The sequence below is a fragment of the Achroia grisella genome, unplaced genomic scaffold (genome assembly GCF_030625045.1).
Source record: "Achroia grisella isolate CSIRO2021 unplaced genomic scaffold, CSIRO_AGI_Agris_v1 utg1304, whole genome shotgun sequence".
In the NCBI taxonomy this organism is placed as follows: domain Eukaryota; kingdom Metazoa; phylum Arthropoda; class Insecta; order Lepidoptera; family Pyralidae; genus Achroia; species Achroia grisella.
The window spans coordinates 238324-255144 of NW_026712617.1; the positions used below are offsets into that span (position 1 = coordinate 238324).

The following is a 16821-nucleotide window of genomic DNA, read 5'->3' on the forward strand; positions in this document are numbered from 1 at the left end:
TAACGAAGGCCGTATTAAGGTGACGCCGTAAAAAAATATTTTCAGGCACCATACATCCCACCACGTTAATTTTACGTGTTTGCAATCGACCGCCAGCGCTCGCTAGATCGTACCGTAGACCATGGTTACTTCACGTTTTAGACGCAAATATTAAGGAGTCTCCTTAGCCTTCTATTTTTTTATAGGAATATAATTCTTTTTGCATATTTTATATTTATATAAGCTTCAAATAGAATTACGTTTATATATTTTTTGTTTTAGGCTAGATGCAAACACATAGTACAAATATTTGTTTTGTTATTATACAATTCTAAAACTGATTGTATGGCATTTTATGGAGTACTTAGGGATATGTGTAAGTAAAGTATATATAGTCAAGCAATGCCTCTTATTTTTGTCTACAATATAAATTAATACATTATATATTATTATTGGTGTGATGGAAACAAAAAAAATTTTCGCTGTGAAATAGATGTCATTCATTTATATATATACTCCTCCACACAGACATATAAATCCATTTTTTTTTTCGCAAAAGAGTAACATAGAGAAAGAGTACTTGACTTTTTATTAATATTATTATTATATATGCACGTATAAAATATACTTACTTAATATTTAAAAAAACTGGCCTCTTTATATGAAGTTTAAGTAGATACCTATCTAGTTACATTATTATATTTTAATAGAAAATTGATTAATATTTTATATTTATAATACTGTTTTCTTGCATTTGTCTATAATTCTATCAAATGGGTTTACGTTTTCGATATCCTGATAGATATTTTCCTAATTAAAATAAAAAAATGTTACAATAGCCTGTTTTTTTATCTCGGAGACAAATTAGACATTATCTATGTCTCTCTCTCCGAAAATATATAATATCGGAAATTTATATAAATTCATCATCTGCTTCTTCCTTATCCCATTTATTTGGGGTCGGCGTAATATGTTTTTCTCTTCCATTCATCCCTGTTCGCAGTCACCGCGTTATTTACTTCCTTTCTTAACATATCATCTTTCACACAGTCCATACATCTCTTTTTCGGCCTTCTTCTGCCCTCATAACCATCCACATTCATATGTAACACCTTCCTTAAAATATTATCCTCATTCCTACGCATTACATGTCCATACCATGATAGACGATTACTCTTCGACCTCTCTGACACCGGTGCCACTTTCATTCTTCCTCTAATGTGTATTCATTCTTTATCTTATCCATTCTTGTCAAACCACACATCCACCTCAACATTCGCATTTCAGTTGCATGCAGTCGTCTTTCATCCGTCCCCTTTACGGGCCAGCACTCTGATCCATACAAAACAGCAGGCCGGATCATGGTCTTGTAAATTTTTCCCTTAAGCCACGCAAGTCACACTTCGTTGCTGTAACCTGCCGCCACTTCATCCATCCTGCGTTAATTCTGTGCTTTATGGTCCTGTCTAATTCGTTGCTTTGGAGGAGGGAACCTAGATACTGCAAATCGGAGCAGATCGGTAATGGAGCTCCATTTAGTGATATGGCTGCAGAGCCGGAAAGACCGCCAAAACCACAAAACATGTATTCCGTTTTGGAAACACACATTTTTAAGCTCCCGCTTTCCAGCTTTATGCTGCCACATCACCAATCTACTCTGTATCCCAGCTCCCTCCTCACCAACGAGCACAATGTCATCTGCAAATAGCATGCACCAGGGTGCCTCTTCTTGTATCTCCGACGTCAAGGCATCCATTATCAACAAAAAGAGATACGGGCTTAACGCTGATCCCTGATGCAAGCCTACAGCCACACTGAACTCGCTGGTGTTTCCAGCGGCCGACCGCACATATGTACGAGGTTGACTATACATAGCACTAATTAACTCCACATACTTCACTGGCACTCCTCTATCTTTCAAGGCCCACCACAAAACCGGTCGGGGTACTTTATCGTACGCCTTTTCCAGGTCGACAAACACCATGTGCAAGTTCTTTTTCACACAGCTGACGCAGTGTAAATATAGCATATGTGGTACCTGGCATAAACCTGGCACCTGGCATAAATTCAAACTGGTTTTGGGTGATATCCGTCTCTTCACGCAATCGCTTCTCTATCACTTTCTCTCATACTTTCATACTGTGCGACATTAGCTTTATTCCCCGATAATTATTGCAATCCTCTACATCACCCTTATTCTTAAAAATGGGCACTAGTGTACTATTGCACCATTCCTCAGGGATCGCCACTTCTTGCAATAATTTATTAAAGAATAAAGTCAGCCACCTGCAGCCATAATAATTCTCCTAATAATTTCCATACATCTACTGGTATACCATCTGGCCCCACTGCATTCCCATTCTTCATACCTACTTTTCACTGCTTTTCTTACTTCATCCATACTAATCTCATTCACTACACCAATGTTTACTGAGACATCTTTTAGAGCATCATCCCATATATAAGTTTATTGAAATATCCCTACCAACGTGCTTTTATGTCGTCATCTTTCAACAAAATTTGTTCTGTATCATCTTTTATACATTTTACATGCTTCATATCTTTCGCTCTTTCTTCTCTCATTTTTGTTATCCGGTTTAGTTCTTTATGGCCATTAGGGTCATCAAGTGACCTGTATATTTTATCTAGGGCTCTTGTTCTGGCTATAGCAACTACTTTTTTGCTTCCTTTTTAATTTTTTTATACATTATCTTTTTCTCTTCTTTCAGACGTTCATTCTCTGTAGGTATAAATATCAATTGTAAGAACCTTAGAAATAGTGTGGCGTTGTTTATTCAAATTCAAATTCAAATTCAAAAATCATTTATTCATGTAGGACATTTTAGCCGCTTATGAACGTCAAATTTTTACATTCTAATTTTATTTTTTTTCCCTACCGTCCAGTTCGGTATATAGATCCAATTGAGAAGAACTGGCAAGAAACTCAATTGAATTACTTTTTTTTTAAAGCCAGTTTATTTAGAATGTATATTTATATAGGTGTCTATGCCTAACATTAAATGAAAATTCAGTGCATGAACAACTATTGCCATGCACACTCGTCATTCAAGTAATCGTTTAGTGAGTAATAGGCTTTGCTCAGTAAATATGATTTAACAGATGTTTTGAATTTATTTAAGGGTAATTCCAACATATCCTTTGGTATTTTATTGTAAATTTTTATACCTATTCCCATAAAAGATTACTGATTATTACATTAACTTTTTCTAAACGATACTTGGGGACAGCATGTTTGTCTTTAAATCTAGTATTAATATTATGAATATTGCTGTTTATTGTATTAGTTTTGGAAATAAGTCAAGATTTTTATGAACATATAAGATATTTGAATATATAAATTGAGAAGCAACGGTGAGAATATTTGCCTCTTTGAATTTCTCTCTTAATGAGTCACGACTCTTCATACAGTAGATCGCTCGAACGGCATGTTTTTGTAATATGAATATATTTTTAATATCTGCCGCTTTTCCCCATAGTAATATTCCATAATAAAGTACTGAACTTAGTTTCGCTGCAAGGCTTTGAATTTGTGCACCCCATTGTGTTTTATTATCTAGTGTGATTCCTAGAAAGACAGTAGATTCTATAAAATCGAGAGATACGTCATTTAATTTTATGTTGCAATTAGTATTTAAACTTTTAGACAGAGAAAAATTAACACATTTTGTTTTTAGCGTTTAACATAAGATTGTTAGTTGTAAACCAGTGCAGGAGACGCCGCAAAGCACTATTTACATCGTCATAATTATTAGTCATTCTATTAACTTTAAAAATCAATGAAGTATCGTCTGCAAATAATACTATGCCGCATCTATCCTGCATGGCATATGGGAGATCATTAATGTAAACAAGGAATAAAAATGGACCGAGAACAGATCCTTGAGGTACACCCATTTGCACAACTGACCCGTCAGACGTAGCGTTGCTAACCTTCACTTTCAGTATTCTATCACATAGATAAGATTTTATTAAATTTAAAGCATTGTCTTTGACGCCATAAAAAGCAAGTTTTTTTAGCAATGTCATTTTTGATCAACGCAATCAAAAGCCTTAGAAAGGTCACAAAAAACACCTATCGCACCCATTTTAGTTTCCCATGCAGCAAATACGTGTCTAAGCAACTCTGCACCTGCGTCTGTAGTTGAACGACCTTTGGAAAAACTTAATTGACTATTGTGGATTAAATTATTTAAATTGAAATAACTGACAAGTTGCATAAGGATTAATTTTTCAAAAATTTTACTGAGTGCTGGGAGTATAGATATAGGTCTAAAATTTATTGGGTCACTCCTATCTCCAGATTTAAAAAGCGGTATGATTTTACTAATTTTCATTAAGTTAGGAAATTTACCTTCAACTATTTAATATTTATTGAAAATAAAAGCAAGAGACGGCGCAATAATTTCCATTATACTATCCAGTATTTTAACAGATATACCCCATAGATCCTCTGTTTTTTTTATTATTAAGCTGTTTAAATATTTTCATTATTTCTACTGATGTTGTATATCTAAAGTTAAATACAGCTGATGACTTGATAACATTGTCTGTTAGTAAAGTTTCAGCAGCAGACGGGGAAGATTTTAGAGCCTGTGTCGTAATTAATGGAATATTAGTAAAATAAGATTCGAATGTATCCGCGACCTCTGTGTCGGAATTTACCAATTTGTTATTAAAATTTAAAGCTATTTTGCTAATTTGAAAATTAACTTTTCCAGTATTTAAAACACATTGACACAAAATGAATAAACATAGAGTAATTGTATCAAAGTAGATTTTTTTTATATAATACTTACTAAAACAAACCTATAAAATAAATAAAGTTCGTGTGGTATCCTACTTCGTAAAATATACACTTATTTAAAATATTTAGGTATACATTATGTATATATTACAATATGCATCTAACCAACTATATTTTTATTTTGCTTAATCCAAAGGCAGTAACGTAAATTCTTAAGTGCGTACGTCAATTTAAACATTACGTAGCGTATAAATTTTTTAAACTAATAAGTACGATTGTATAAGTCGGTATCACAGTTACAGCTGGCTTATTTGAAAAATTGACATTTACGCCTGTCAATTTAGTCTCCAGACAATAGGGTGATGTTATACAACCGTATGGCTGTAGACAGCACTCAAAGAGATTGATCAACCCACGTGCGTCTCCGACTATGGTCCGCATTGGACTAATGCGTGCGGCGGAAATGTGTGGCTAAAATTCATGCAACAATTGTTTGTTGAATTTGTTATAGAATATTTTATAAAGAAAGGTCTTATTTGTCAAAGCCATTTATCTTATTAAGAATAAAAACTGGGCTCAGTTTTTTTTTATTATATGAATCCGAATGGGTAAATTGAAGTGGTATTCAGTTTAATCAATACCGAATTTTTGTTAGGTTATATCAGTTACGTTTCCTTGTAAATAGATTCCGTGTAAACTATATATGTACACACTACATACTCATTTACAATCGACAACTGTCTCGACTACTTAGCACGAGAATATTATTAAGATTGTGTCATACAATGCAATATAATCTTATTGACAGTCAAAACGCACCAATAAACTGAACAGTGCAACTAAAACTGTAAATATTGTAACACTCATAATGTATACTCTGAATATGCTTATACCGAATCATGTTGTATTAGTATTGTGCATATTTGAAGCAAATAACTTAATAGAATATTTTTATATCATTTTAGTGTACTGGTCGTAGATGCAAGCATACTAATCTAATTTAAAACAGAAATAAGAAGATAATTGAAAATACCTAATTTGAAGATGACAACCAGGTGTAAGGTCAACGGTTATTTGGAATAATAATGACATATTGATTATAAGTTTTATTGCTGAAAATATATTATTCCAACTATTGTTATAATACATCTTATTTATAATATAACATGATAAAATTTATTTTAAAATTTTACAAGTTTATTGATTTAAATCCTGTTGAGTAATATTATGAACTGTGTAGGTAACACTTTGTAACTGTATATGTTGGTCCGTTGAGGATGCCGGGAAATGGCCGTGGGTACGTCGATGATTGTGCAACGCAGTGCCCTGTAAAAAATACAGATATATACAGCATATATTGTCTAACGTGTATTCCGCTTTAATATTTAAGTGAATATGTCGCTACACTCATCTAGTCAGTCATCTAGAAAATCAGTGTCTTGCTCGTTGATCAAATTGTTCACTGTGTAGCTCAATCCTTTCATATCCCTGTGACACCTAATATGTATTTTTATGTTTATTTTATGTTCTTATTTTATACGCAAGTTAAAGTGTAGTGTTTTTTTAAACATTATTATTATTCTTATGTGTTATTTTCTTATACTTGTTAATTTGAATTTTGTTTGTACTCTCTTTATGTTTTTTATTACGTTTCTCTTATCTATTTAATAACGAAGTAATCAAATTTTTCTCGTGTAATGTTATTGATTAACTTAATTTTAAAAAGTCATAACTAATAAAAATAATTTTAAAACAATCTGAAGCAGATATATTTTTAGTTTATAATGTTAGCTACTACTTTTTACTCCTAATTACATACGATGTGTATGTATGTATACATACATTTCCTACCGCTATTTAGTAGGTTCTACTGAGTAAAACACAAAAAAAATTACAATACCCTGTCTAAATATTCTATTAAAACTAGCACCGGTAATATTATATTAACAAATATTATAATACCACAGCGACTCTTTTCTATTTTTGTTTTTATGTAGACAAGACTTGACTGCCCATAAAAACATTTGCCGCGCATATTTCGAGTTGGTTCAATGAGGTAGGCTTTTTATTCAAAGTAATAGCCTGTGATTAATTGCCCCTTTAACATATATGTTAAAAGGGCAATTTTTGTTTATTTTCGTATAAACCGTCTAAATTTCAAATGAAATTTGTAAAAATGTTGGTTATATCGATGAGTACAATTATGTACACAGTTTGCAATACAATTCATTTCCTGTTATAAAAAGATTAGTGAATCAGTAAGTAGGACAACTGATATGTGGGAGTTTTATTTCTTGTATGAACGATAGCAACCAAATATATTTACTAAAGCTATGTTGGGCCAAGATCCAAGCAAACATGTGTATAAAATTATAAGGGACCACAAATTCCCCCTCTATAAAGTACTAATTCAAAATATTACTATCGAGCAACTCGCCCAGCCTAGGCTTCACACGATCCTAATATTCCATTTTGATTTAACTATGTTATAATAAGTATATGTCAGTCCGTACAGTTCTCATTTCATTATAATAAGATGACTCCTAAAATGTCCTAATCAAACATGTAAAAGACAATTTTGTTCAATATTAAATACTTATACACCAAGGTGTCGATTAAACTTATATAAGAGAAACATATACTGTATGGCAATCGAATAGTACTATCTTTCAAGAGATAATTGTAATTTCATTGTTCAAACGCAAATTAAAAAATTGGTTGCCACTTGGTAATTTTTACAGTGTCCAAGAATATTTGAGTAAATCACATAATTTGCATGCCTATATAGTAAATACTGCTGATCAATAATATTCCCTATAACATCATATCTACTGTACTATTTCGCAAATAAATTATTTCATTTCATTTCAAAGTAATCAAGATGATTTTCTTTTCAACATTTTTCATTGCTGCTTCGCTTCTATTTGTCGTAGCGTGATGTTATCTTAATAATACTATAAACAAGAAAGTCTGTGAATATGTTTGTTATTTCTTTCACGCAAAGGCTATTGAACGGATTTTGATTAAACTTTACAGTAATATAACTTATGCATCAAAAATTTATATATTGAAATTTAACGCTGCTGAAACCGCGGGTACATCTAGCACTCAGGGATAATTTACTGGTCTAACAGTGAAAGAATTTTTCAAATTCCTTCTTTATAATATTAGTATACCTTTAGATAACAAGTGAGAATAGTACCTGAATAAATCTATCGCCGCACACCTCGCAAATGTACGGTTTATCTCCCGTGTGCCGTCTAATGTGGAGTGTCAGATCATTGCTCTGTGAAAATGCTTTTTCACAATATGTACACTTATACGGTTTAACACCAGTGTGAACACGCATATGCCGTGACAATTTATTACTGCGGGAGAAACCTGAAAGTGTGAAAAATACTTAACACTGGAACGGTAATCATACATTTACACGTTATACACACCGCATGCCCACCGGTGGGTCACAAAGAAGGTAAATTTACACGTTGGGACCGAGATTACCCGTGGGCACTTTAATTGAAATACATCTAGGGGTTAAATAATGTCTACCTCAAATATTGTACAATAAAAACATATTTAAAATATATTTTACGTAATTAATAATAAACAAATCCGGTCCCTATGTGGGAAATAACATTTTCAATGGGGTCTTTGCTGTTAATTAAACTATAATATAAACGTATATATAGACACAATACAAAAACAATAATAATGCATTTTTTATAGTTTTTTCTGTGTTGTTTTTTTAATAAGGCTCACTGTATGTATATGTTCCTGACGTACTGGCCATATAGTTTTATATTTTACATTTAGATTGTATTTTCTATTAAGAAATTTATTATATATTTCTGTATAGAGAAAACTTTAGTGTTTAATAAACATTGTGATAGACAACAACAGTATAATTAGGTCCAATAAAAAGATAGAAACGTTTTTATTAAACACAGACACGTAACAGGCAGGGTCGTATGGTAGTTTATACTGGGTTGGTAACTAAGTTCCTGCGGATTTTGTCCATAGATAGAGTACACTTTCTTTTGTTTCGTTATTCTACTACGAAACGTAATATAGTAACATTAGTAACATAGGTTTGGCACTTGAAACATGTTACCGTTTCTTATTTATAACACCATTGCCTTTCATTTATTGAAAACAAATATCGATTAGTTCTTTTTTTATTTAATATAAAAATATAAGTCATGCCATTTAAAAATATAAATAGTTCATTGTATTTTTCCTGAAAGGTAAAAACGGATCTCAACGAAACCAAAAAATACGTTGACCAAAAAGTACATGGGAATGAAGTCGTGAGAACGCCAATGCCAAAATTAATTTGCCTGTTTTTGTTCTGGTTCAATTTGAAGACCCCCATTTAACGGTTCTTATCGTTTCAGACCAATGTATCGTATACAGGCATTGAATAAAGATAACAGCTCAGCTATGTCAACAAACTGGATTTACTGAACGCTCACCAGCATCAGGAATTTTTATTACAAGTAATACAAATTTTATGAATGTATGGAATTATGCCACTATCTAAATGATAACAAATGGTCATCAACTTAATTACTATAAATAAAAAAAAGATACATTCTGATGCTAAAATCCGCTAACATATCCGCAAGAAAGTCAGTTGTCAACCCAATATTACTGGTAAGTTCTAAAAACATTCAGTATGAACTACGTCATATTTAAGCATATATATATTAATTATATGAAGAAATCTATATAATTAGCATTATAGTAAAATTACCTTTCCCACAAATACCACATACACATGGTTTTTCCCCAGTATGGGATCTTCTATGACATTGAAGATCAGATGATCTTGGGAACCCTAGAAAAAAGAGCAGTTCCGATATAATAATTTGTATGTACATTACATAGTATATTATGAAATATATATTGTACCAATGAACTGTCTTTTTTATTTATATAACTTTAAGGTATATAATACAAAAAATTATTATATCAATCTCTATATATTGCGATGTTTCCTACTCTCCACTATTCAATTCCCTAATTAAAATAAAAACAAAAAAAAACAATTATTGTTGAAATAAAATTGTAATATATTGGTATAATATTTTCTTGAAGTAGAATAGGTGACATACTTTCTTCCCTTATTGATAAGGGAAGAAGTATTTTCAGACAGTTTATAGCGCCTTGAGATATTGCTGGTACTAACTGGTATAAAACGTGACCGTCGGTGTAATACTGACCTTTATCACAGAAATCACATTTGTAGGGTTTCTCCCCGGTGTGACGACGCATGTGTACGATTAGGTTGGACGAGTTGTTAAAACTACGTCCGCAGTATAAACACAAGCAAGTATTCACTTTAGCTTTGTCGCGTGGCTCGTGTGTTCTTTTATGGGAACTGTAAAGATATACATTAAATTTTAAAATATATATATTCATTTTATAACTATACATGGAAATTTAATAAACCACTGTGTACCTATGTATATATCATTAATACATTTTGTTATAGATTTAGATTATATTCAATCAAAGTCTTTGACTGGTAAAATTTCTTAAATAACACATTTATAATTTATTTAATTTCTGTATAAATGGAAGGACTCCTACAAGTTAAAAGTTTTAATTTTTATAAGAAAGCAGTAGATGAATGCTTAATACATTCTCGTAATATAATCCGATTCCTGACAGACTCTCTCTGTCATTAACATCGTCTCCCTTATGAACTTTAATTGAAAGTTTAAAATTACGGACGAATATGAGTCGAGAGCTCATCATCATGGAATCACAGATAGTGATTTCCCACAACAACTGCTCAACCTTGGGGAAGAAATTTTTCACACTCCTAATTTAAACAGATATTGTGATATCTTTCTAGATGAGTCCTTAGGTCAAACCATCCATAATTTTGAAATTTTGAAAGATGCTGCATACCCTGACATCGAGAATTTACACGAAAAAGGTTTTCATTGGTTGGCATCTAGGGCAATAGAGTTACATAAGAATGATACTGTCAACTAAATAATCTGATTATTCGAAAGGTTCCCGGACAAATAAAGAAATACAAATCAATCAACAGCGTGACTAATATCGAAAACGCAGTTCATTATCGACAGGAGTTTTTACTAAACCCTTCTGGACTGCTACCATACGATTTGACGTCAAAATCGGAATCTCTCAAAAGCATGATCCAATCATAATTTTGAGAAATCTAAACCCATCAGAGGCTGCTTACTAAGGAATTGAAGGACAATTTAATTGTAGCGACCATTACCACCGGCACGGGCTACGGTAGCCGGGCAACTAGCTCATATACCAAGAATACCGATGATCCCAACTGATCTGCCAATACCATTTGGCTTCAATTTCAGGTTAAAATATCTTCTATATAATACAGCTATGTATGATTTGATCTTAAAAAACTACGTGGATTTTGATGCGTTATTAATTAAATAAAATAGATAGAGTGACTAAGAGGAAGGTTTAGGATATATAACATCCCACTACTGAACACGGATCTTTAAACGAGCGATAACCTATTTATTCTATGTCCACGCGGGCGAAGCCTCAGGTAGATAGCTAGTATATAATATATAGATGCATACCGTAAGTTATCGCTTCTATTAAATTTCTTCTTGCAAACATCACATTCAAAATATTTTTCAGAGTGCATTCTGGAGTGCTTTATAAGCAAATCTTTTCTGAAATAATAAGCAATAATGTGTAATTAATAATAATAATATGTAAATTAATAACACAACATAATGTAGTCTGACTTTTATAAACTAACACCAAAGTTGTCTTATAGTACACAATTGTATATAATTAATTATATACAATTGTGTACTATAATACAACTTTGGCTATACTTAATTATATACAATTGTGTACTATAAGACAACTTTGGTGGTTGGCACACCGCTTTACTTCCGATGATCGCAAGTTCGATCATACATCGAAATATTCGTGCTGTGCGAGGGGCACAGCACGAACATTTGGATGTATGTTTGTATTGGCCTGGGTATTTTCTTTGTATCTTATGCATGTATTTACAAAATAAAATATATCTAGGTATTATATAATTTGTTTAGGACCCTTAACACAAACTCTTCTCAGCTTATAATTAGATGGTACTAAGGAATTGTCAAGGAATATTATTATTATATTAATTACTTACCTACAGAAAGTTTTACTACATGTATCACATTTATATTGTTTATCTTCTTTCGTTTTAGTTTCCATGAATTTTACTGACACACTCTGTCCCTCGTGGTACCTCAATATATGTTTATTAAGTGATATTTCAAAAGCAAACATGAGTCCACAAGTATTACACCTGTGTTTCCTCTCAGTTTGTTTACATATACTTCTATGACGAGTAGCAGATTTGACAGAAGCAAACAACTAGAAACAGGAAAAAGTCGCTGTAAGACATCTCTATCAGAGATAAGCTCAACCTTAGTCACATTTATATAGGTTTTATGTTTAGTATTCATGTACTACTTTAAGTTACAAGTGCAATAAATAAATAGAAATAAATAAAATAAATATATTTTTTATTCAAACAAACTTAATAGAATGACATTTTGTGAATAGTTATATTTATTTATTATACAACTACTTCAGAATGCTAATTCATCACAAATGAGTGATAAAATAGCGTATTGCTCTTTTACATTTTTTTAAATTTTGTTTTAATACAAACTGTCAAATAGCAAAGTAGACATAAGTAATTAAATAGTTACTTAAATAACAAGATAAAAACCGTAAACTACACCACTGTGTTTCCCTAATCATGAGGTTGGCAAAATCACCGACTTTATTTAGTGGAAGATATTCAAATTAAAAGAAGAAGAAGAATTAGTACAAGATAAATCAGTCATAAGACTGAAATAGCTGATGAGGCAGCATTTTTAAGAACTAGACTATTAATTCATTTCCGATTAACGACAGGAAATAGTTTTGTACCAATTAAAAACATTTTTTTACATAATTGGAATGGCAAACAAGCTGACGGTTTAACTGACTGTAAGTGGCAACCGTCGCCTATATATATGGACAGCACTAAGATCATCACGTTTCATGTTACACCCATAATTCTACTCTTGTATTGTCATTACATACGACTAAGATGTCATTCTTCTAATCCCTTAATTTCTTATGCCTAATCTCGGTTGCAGATTATTGCAGTCAAGGTCAATCTGCAACCGAAACTTCGTATACAAAGCAAGCTGTTTGTCGGGTAAAATTGATAACATGAGGTACAGAAGCAGACAATCTAAAAACACCATAAAAATTAAATAATTCAAAAAGAAATATTTTATTATACCTTTGTACATAAATTACAACGAAGAGATAACTCTGGATGATCTATGTCATTGTGTTGCTGCAGATCTTCTTCTGACAGATAAACTGCCGTACAAACTCGACATACCTCAAGTAAAGGATTATTTTTCTGTAAAAAGATTATTCTGATGATAACACATAGGCAGCTATTTTTTATTGAAATTGAAGGCAGGTGAAACCGCACAGCTAGTAAGGTATAATAATGTTCTAAATTATGAGAATCTGATAGATATCATTTTATATTTATGAACAATGCACAAACTAATATTTAAAAACTAACCATATCATCATTGGGGTTCAATATTTCTTGCACAGTCATATTTGTAAGAAAGCTTGCTTTATTTAAATTACTCTCTTCACATTGTATGTCTTCATTTTGCTTGTTTTGATTATTTTTGTCTTCACTACAAGTATGCTGATCAAACTGTTTCTTTTTCATGTACATTTTTTTACATATTAAACAACAGAATATTTTCAAATCTGAAAATTATCAAATGTGCATTTAAAAACTAGATACTAAAATGCATTGTTAGAGACTAAAGTATAATCTATTAAAGTACATACCTTTATGGTCTGGAAGATGCATTCCATATTCTTCTTTGGTTTTAAATTCTTCTTTACAAAATGTACAATTATACTTCCTTAAAGGAATTGATTTTAATAGGAATCCATTTTCAGTTAATTTGTTTATTATTGACTAAAACCAAAACATAATTAATATCCTAAAGGTAATTAAGATACTAGTAAAAAAAAAGAAATATTCTTAAGCACTTACACCAGTCAGTATTTTTTTTGGTCTTCCTCTTTTCTTAGTACCCATTAGATCTGCATGACTATCCCACATATGTTTAGTTAGATTAACAGCATCATAATAGCAAGTACCACACAACGGGCAATAATTGCTGCTACTATCATCAAATTCAACTGAAAATCAAAGAAATTACAAATAAAAAGCATACATTTCAGTCATTGTCAACCATAATTCACTATTTGATATACAAAATACATAGCAACAAATTTCTATACAAATTGAAAGGCTCTAGTTTAATAAAGATATCACCGAGAACCTTAAAGCCATAGTATGTCTCAAAAGTTCGGCAGACCAAATACTTAGATACATAGATACAAACCATATACAAACCATACCTTTTAAACATTTATTTCTCATGTGTTCTTGTAATTTTATATATGTGTTAAATACTGTATAACAGTTTTTACACTGCAGATCTGATGTAACATCTCTAGAACAATTTTCATTCTTCACTGGTTCTAAAAGAACATATTTATTTTATTACTCATAATTTAGTAGCCCTTATCATTATTGGTATTAAAACAAAGAACTCACCAAAATCATTCAAATCTTCTAATCCATTCCACTCCAAATAATCATCAGCATCATCTACTAAATGTTGCTCAGTCTTTACTCCTACATCATTATTCTGAAATTTAAATCCTGTTGTACTGTAGGTACAGTCATTAGTAAAAATCAATAAAAATAACAAGTGATGGCTGCTTTTACAAATCATTGGAAATTCAATGGAGGCATAAAGGGCTGTAACCATTTCGTTGTAAACATGCAAAATAACAAACAATATCTTAACATTATATAGGTACTTATTCTAACTTTAAATAAAATTATAGTCTGAAGTATTTATATCATTAAAACTCAATTCCAATCTCTTATTAAACTAAAATTTATATTTTCTCTATTATTCAATATTATTACCTGGTATGTACCATTATCTTCAACAAGATGTTTCTCCTCCTTTTTGAATAGATCTCGCAGAGTGGTGTCAGCCTCATGGGATTTCTTTTTAAATTCATAAGCTTTAGAAGCATTATCTTTACAGCTGAGACATACAGTAGATGGCAAACCATCACCTTGTTCGATCTTACGAAAACATGAAATAAGACATCATTGTAAACTAGACAGGTATTGACCAAGAATGCATACTAATATTATAAATGCAAAAGTGTGTTCATCAGCCTATTTGTTACCTTCGATATTAAACAGCTGTACGGTTCTTAATATAATTTATATGGAGGTAGATAATATCACAAGGATGGATATAGGTTACCTAAATAAAGCAATGTTGAAGACAATATTACTAATATTTGACAATCTCATTTGTGTAGTAGTTTTGCACATTGCCTATCCCACTAGTTATGAATATGTATATATACATATATAAAAAAGATAAAAAGCATTTAACCAAGTGTATATTCTTTAAATATAACTATGTTTTGCAGATGACTTTGTCTTCTTTGAAGTAAGTCCCACACAACTAGAAACAATGATTGAAAGTTTTGTTTCACAAACAAAAGCCAAACAGTGGGTCATAAACTCAGCGGAGATAAATTTAGGTGTGTACAGTGGGTACTTCAAGTATGTGAAAAAAATAGAACAGATATAATCTTTATACAAATAAACTTAATATTTTTGCATAGTCATATTTTTTTACTGTTCAAAGAGTATTTTACCTGGAAGTGGTTTCTTGTAGAAATCAGACTGATAAAGAAACAAACAAATAAATATCCAATGAATAGAAGAAATAATAATAAGAGAGATCATGACAAACAGGAACATAGAATTATTGAATTTAAGCTAACATCCAGCCTCTACCAGAGAAGGTAAGCAAAAAATAGAGTACACTTGAAAGAATTAGAGGAAGCCTTTGTCCGGTACTCTGTGATATGAAAAATAAAGGCATCTTTGTTTTTTATCTTAGTTATGTAGATTTTTTTTATATGTGTAATCCCTACTACTATTGTAGTGTTAAAGCGTTCTGCCAATTTGTTAGTTTTCTTCACAACTAAATATCTAAAAACCTCATTAAATTAAATAACTAAATACCTATTGAATGACTACTTAAGAATTTTTGCCTCTGTAATCTGCAACTACATGTGCAGAAGATAAATATGATAAGGATGATAATCTGTCAGAATGTAAAATAGTAACAACTAAAACCTGAAAAAAATACATGTTTGAATGAATGAATGAATACCTATTCATTTCATCACAGATGAGATAGAAATTTTATAGAGGATAGACATGAGTAAACAGTAAAATTATGTCAAATAAAGTTTATATCAGTAATAATGAAGAGCTGGTAAAATATAATAAGCAAATCCATGATATCAAATAATATGATAGAAAAAAATCACAATTATATACCACTAATGACAAAAACAATAAGAAATATGAATTTTTTATCAAATAATAAATAAGTAATATTTTAAGCGATAATAAACAAATAAAATAAAATGGAACTGAAAGTACCTTTATTCCCGTAATTGCGGAAATTGCAACGTCTAATGTAACTTTACCAAAACACTCGTCAAAAATAGAAATTAAATCATTTTCCTTCGATAAACAAGTTCTACAAAGATGTTCAAGTTTAATTTCAGTGTTTTTAGAAAATGAAGCCATATTGATAGAGTTGGAAATGTTGGAAATGACAATATCATGTTCGGGCATTGCGGTATTATTTTGTTTTAGAGATAGACTGAGAGAGCAATGGTAACTGAGATAGGTATTTTTTGTTTTACATTGTGACAGGCTACGACCATACTCCATTCTGCCTTATTTCTCTGTTTGCTCGACATACTCATCGAGTTTCATGGAGATTTCTCTTACGAAGACTCTAAAGTAGAATACCAGTAGTAATATAGAAATGTTAAATCGAAATATTAAAGGTTTATTAATTATTATAGCAAATGTTGAGGTAGAGAGCCCTCAAAATTTACTA

At 31.2% G+C, this 16821-nt stretch overlaps 1 protein-coding gene across 1 annotated transcript; it reads right to left on the reverse strand.

Annotated features, from left to right (window-relative positions):
• Window positions 1-5862: 5862 nt before the first annotated feature.
• On the reverse strand, window positions 5863-16565 carry LOC131855099 (zinc finger protein 436-like). Its single transcript, XM_059206321.1, has 14 exons — window positions 16353-16565; window positions 14799-14963; window positions 14418-14511; window positions 14219-14341; window positions 13848-13996; window positions 13637-13769; window positions 13353-13552; window positions 13056-13181; window positions 11904-12130; window positions 11332-11427; window positions 9967-10124; window positions 9498-9581; window positions 7947-8125; window positions 5863-6070 (listed from the first exon to the last, which is right to left on the reverse strand). Exons 1-14 carry the CDS (start codon window positions 16548-16550, stop codon window positions 5942-5944), a joined length of 2061 nt encoding a protein of 686 aa, XP_059062304.1. The 5' UTR covers window positions 16551-16565; the 3' UTR covers window positions 5863-5941.
• Window positions 16566-16821: the final 256 nt, after the last annotated feature.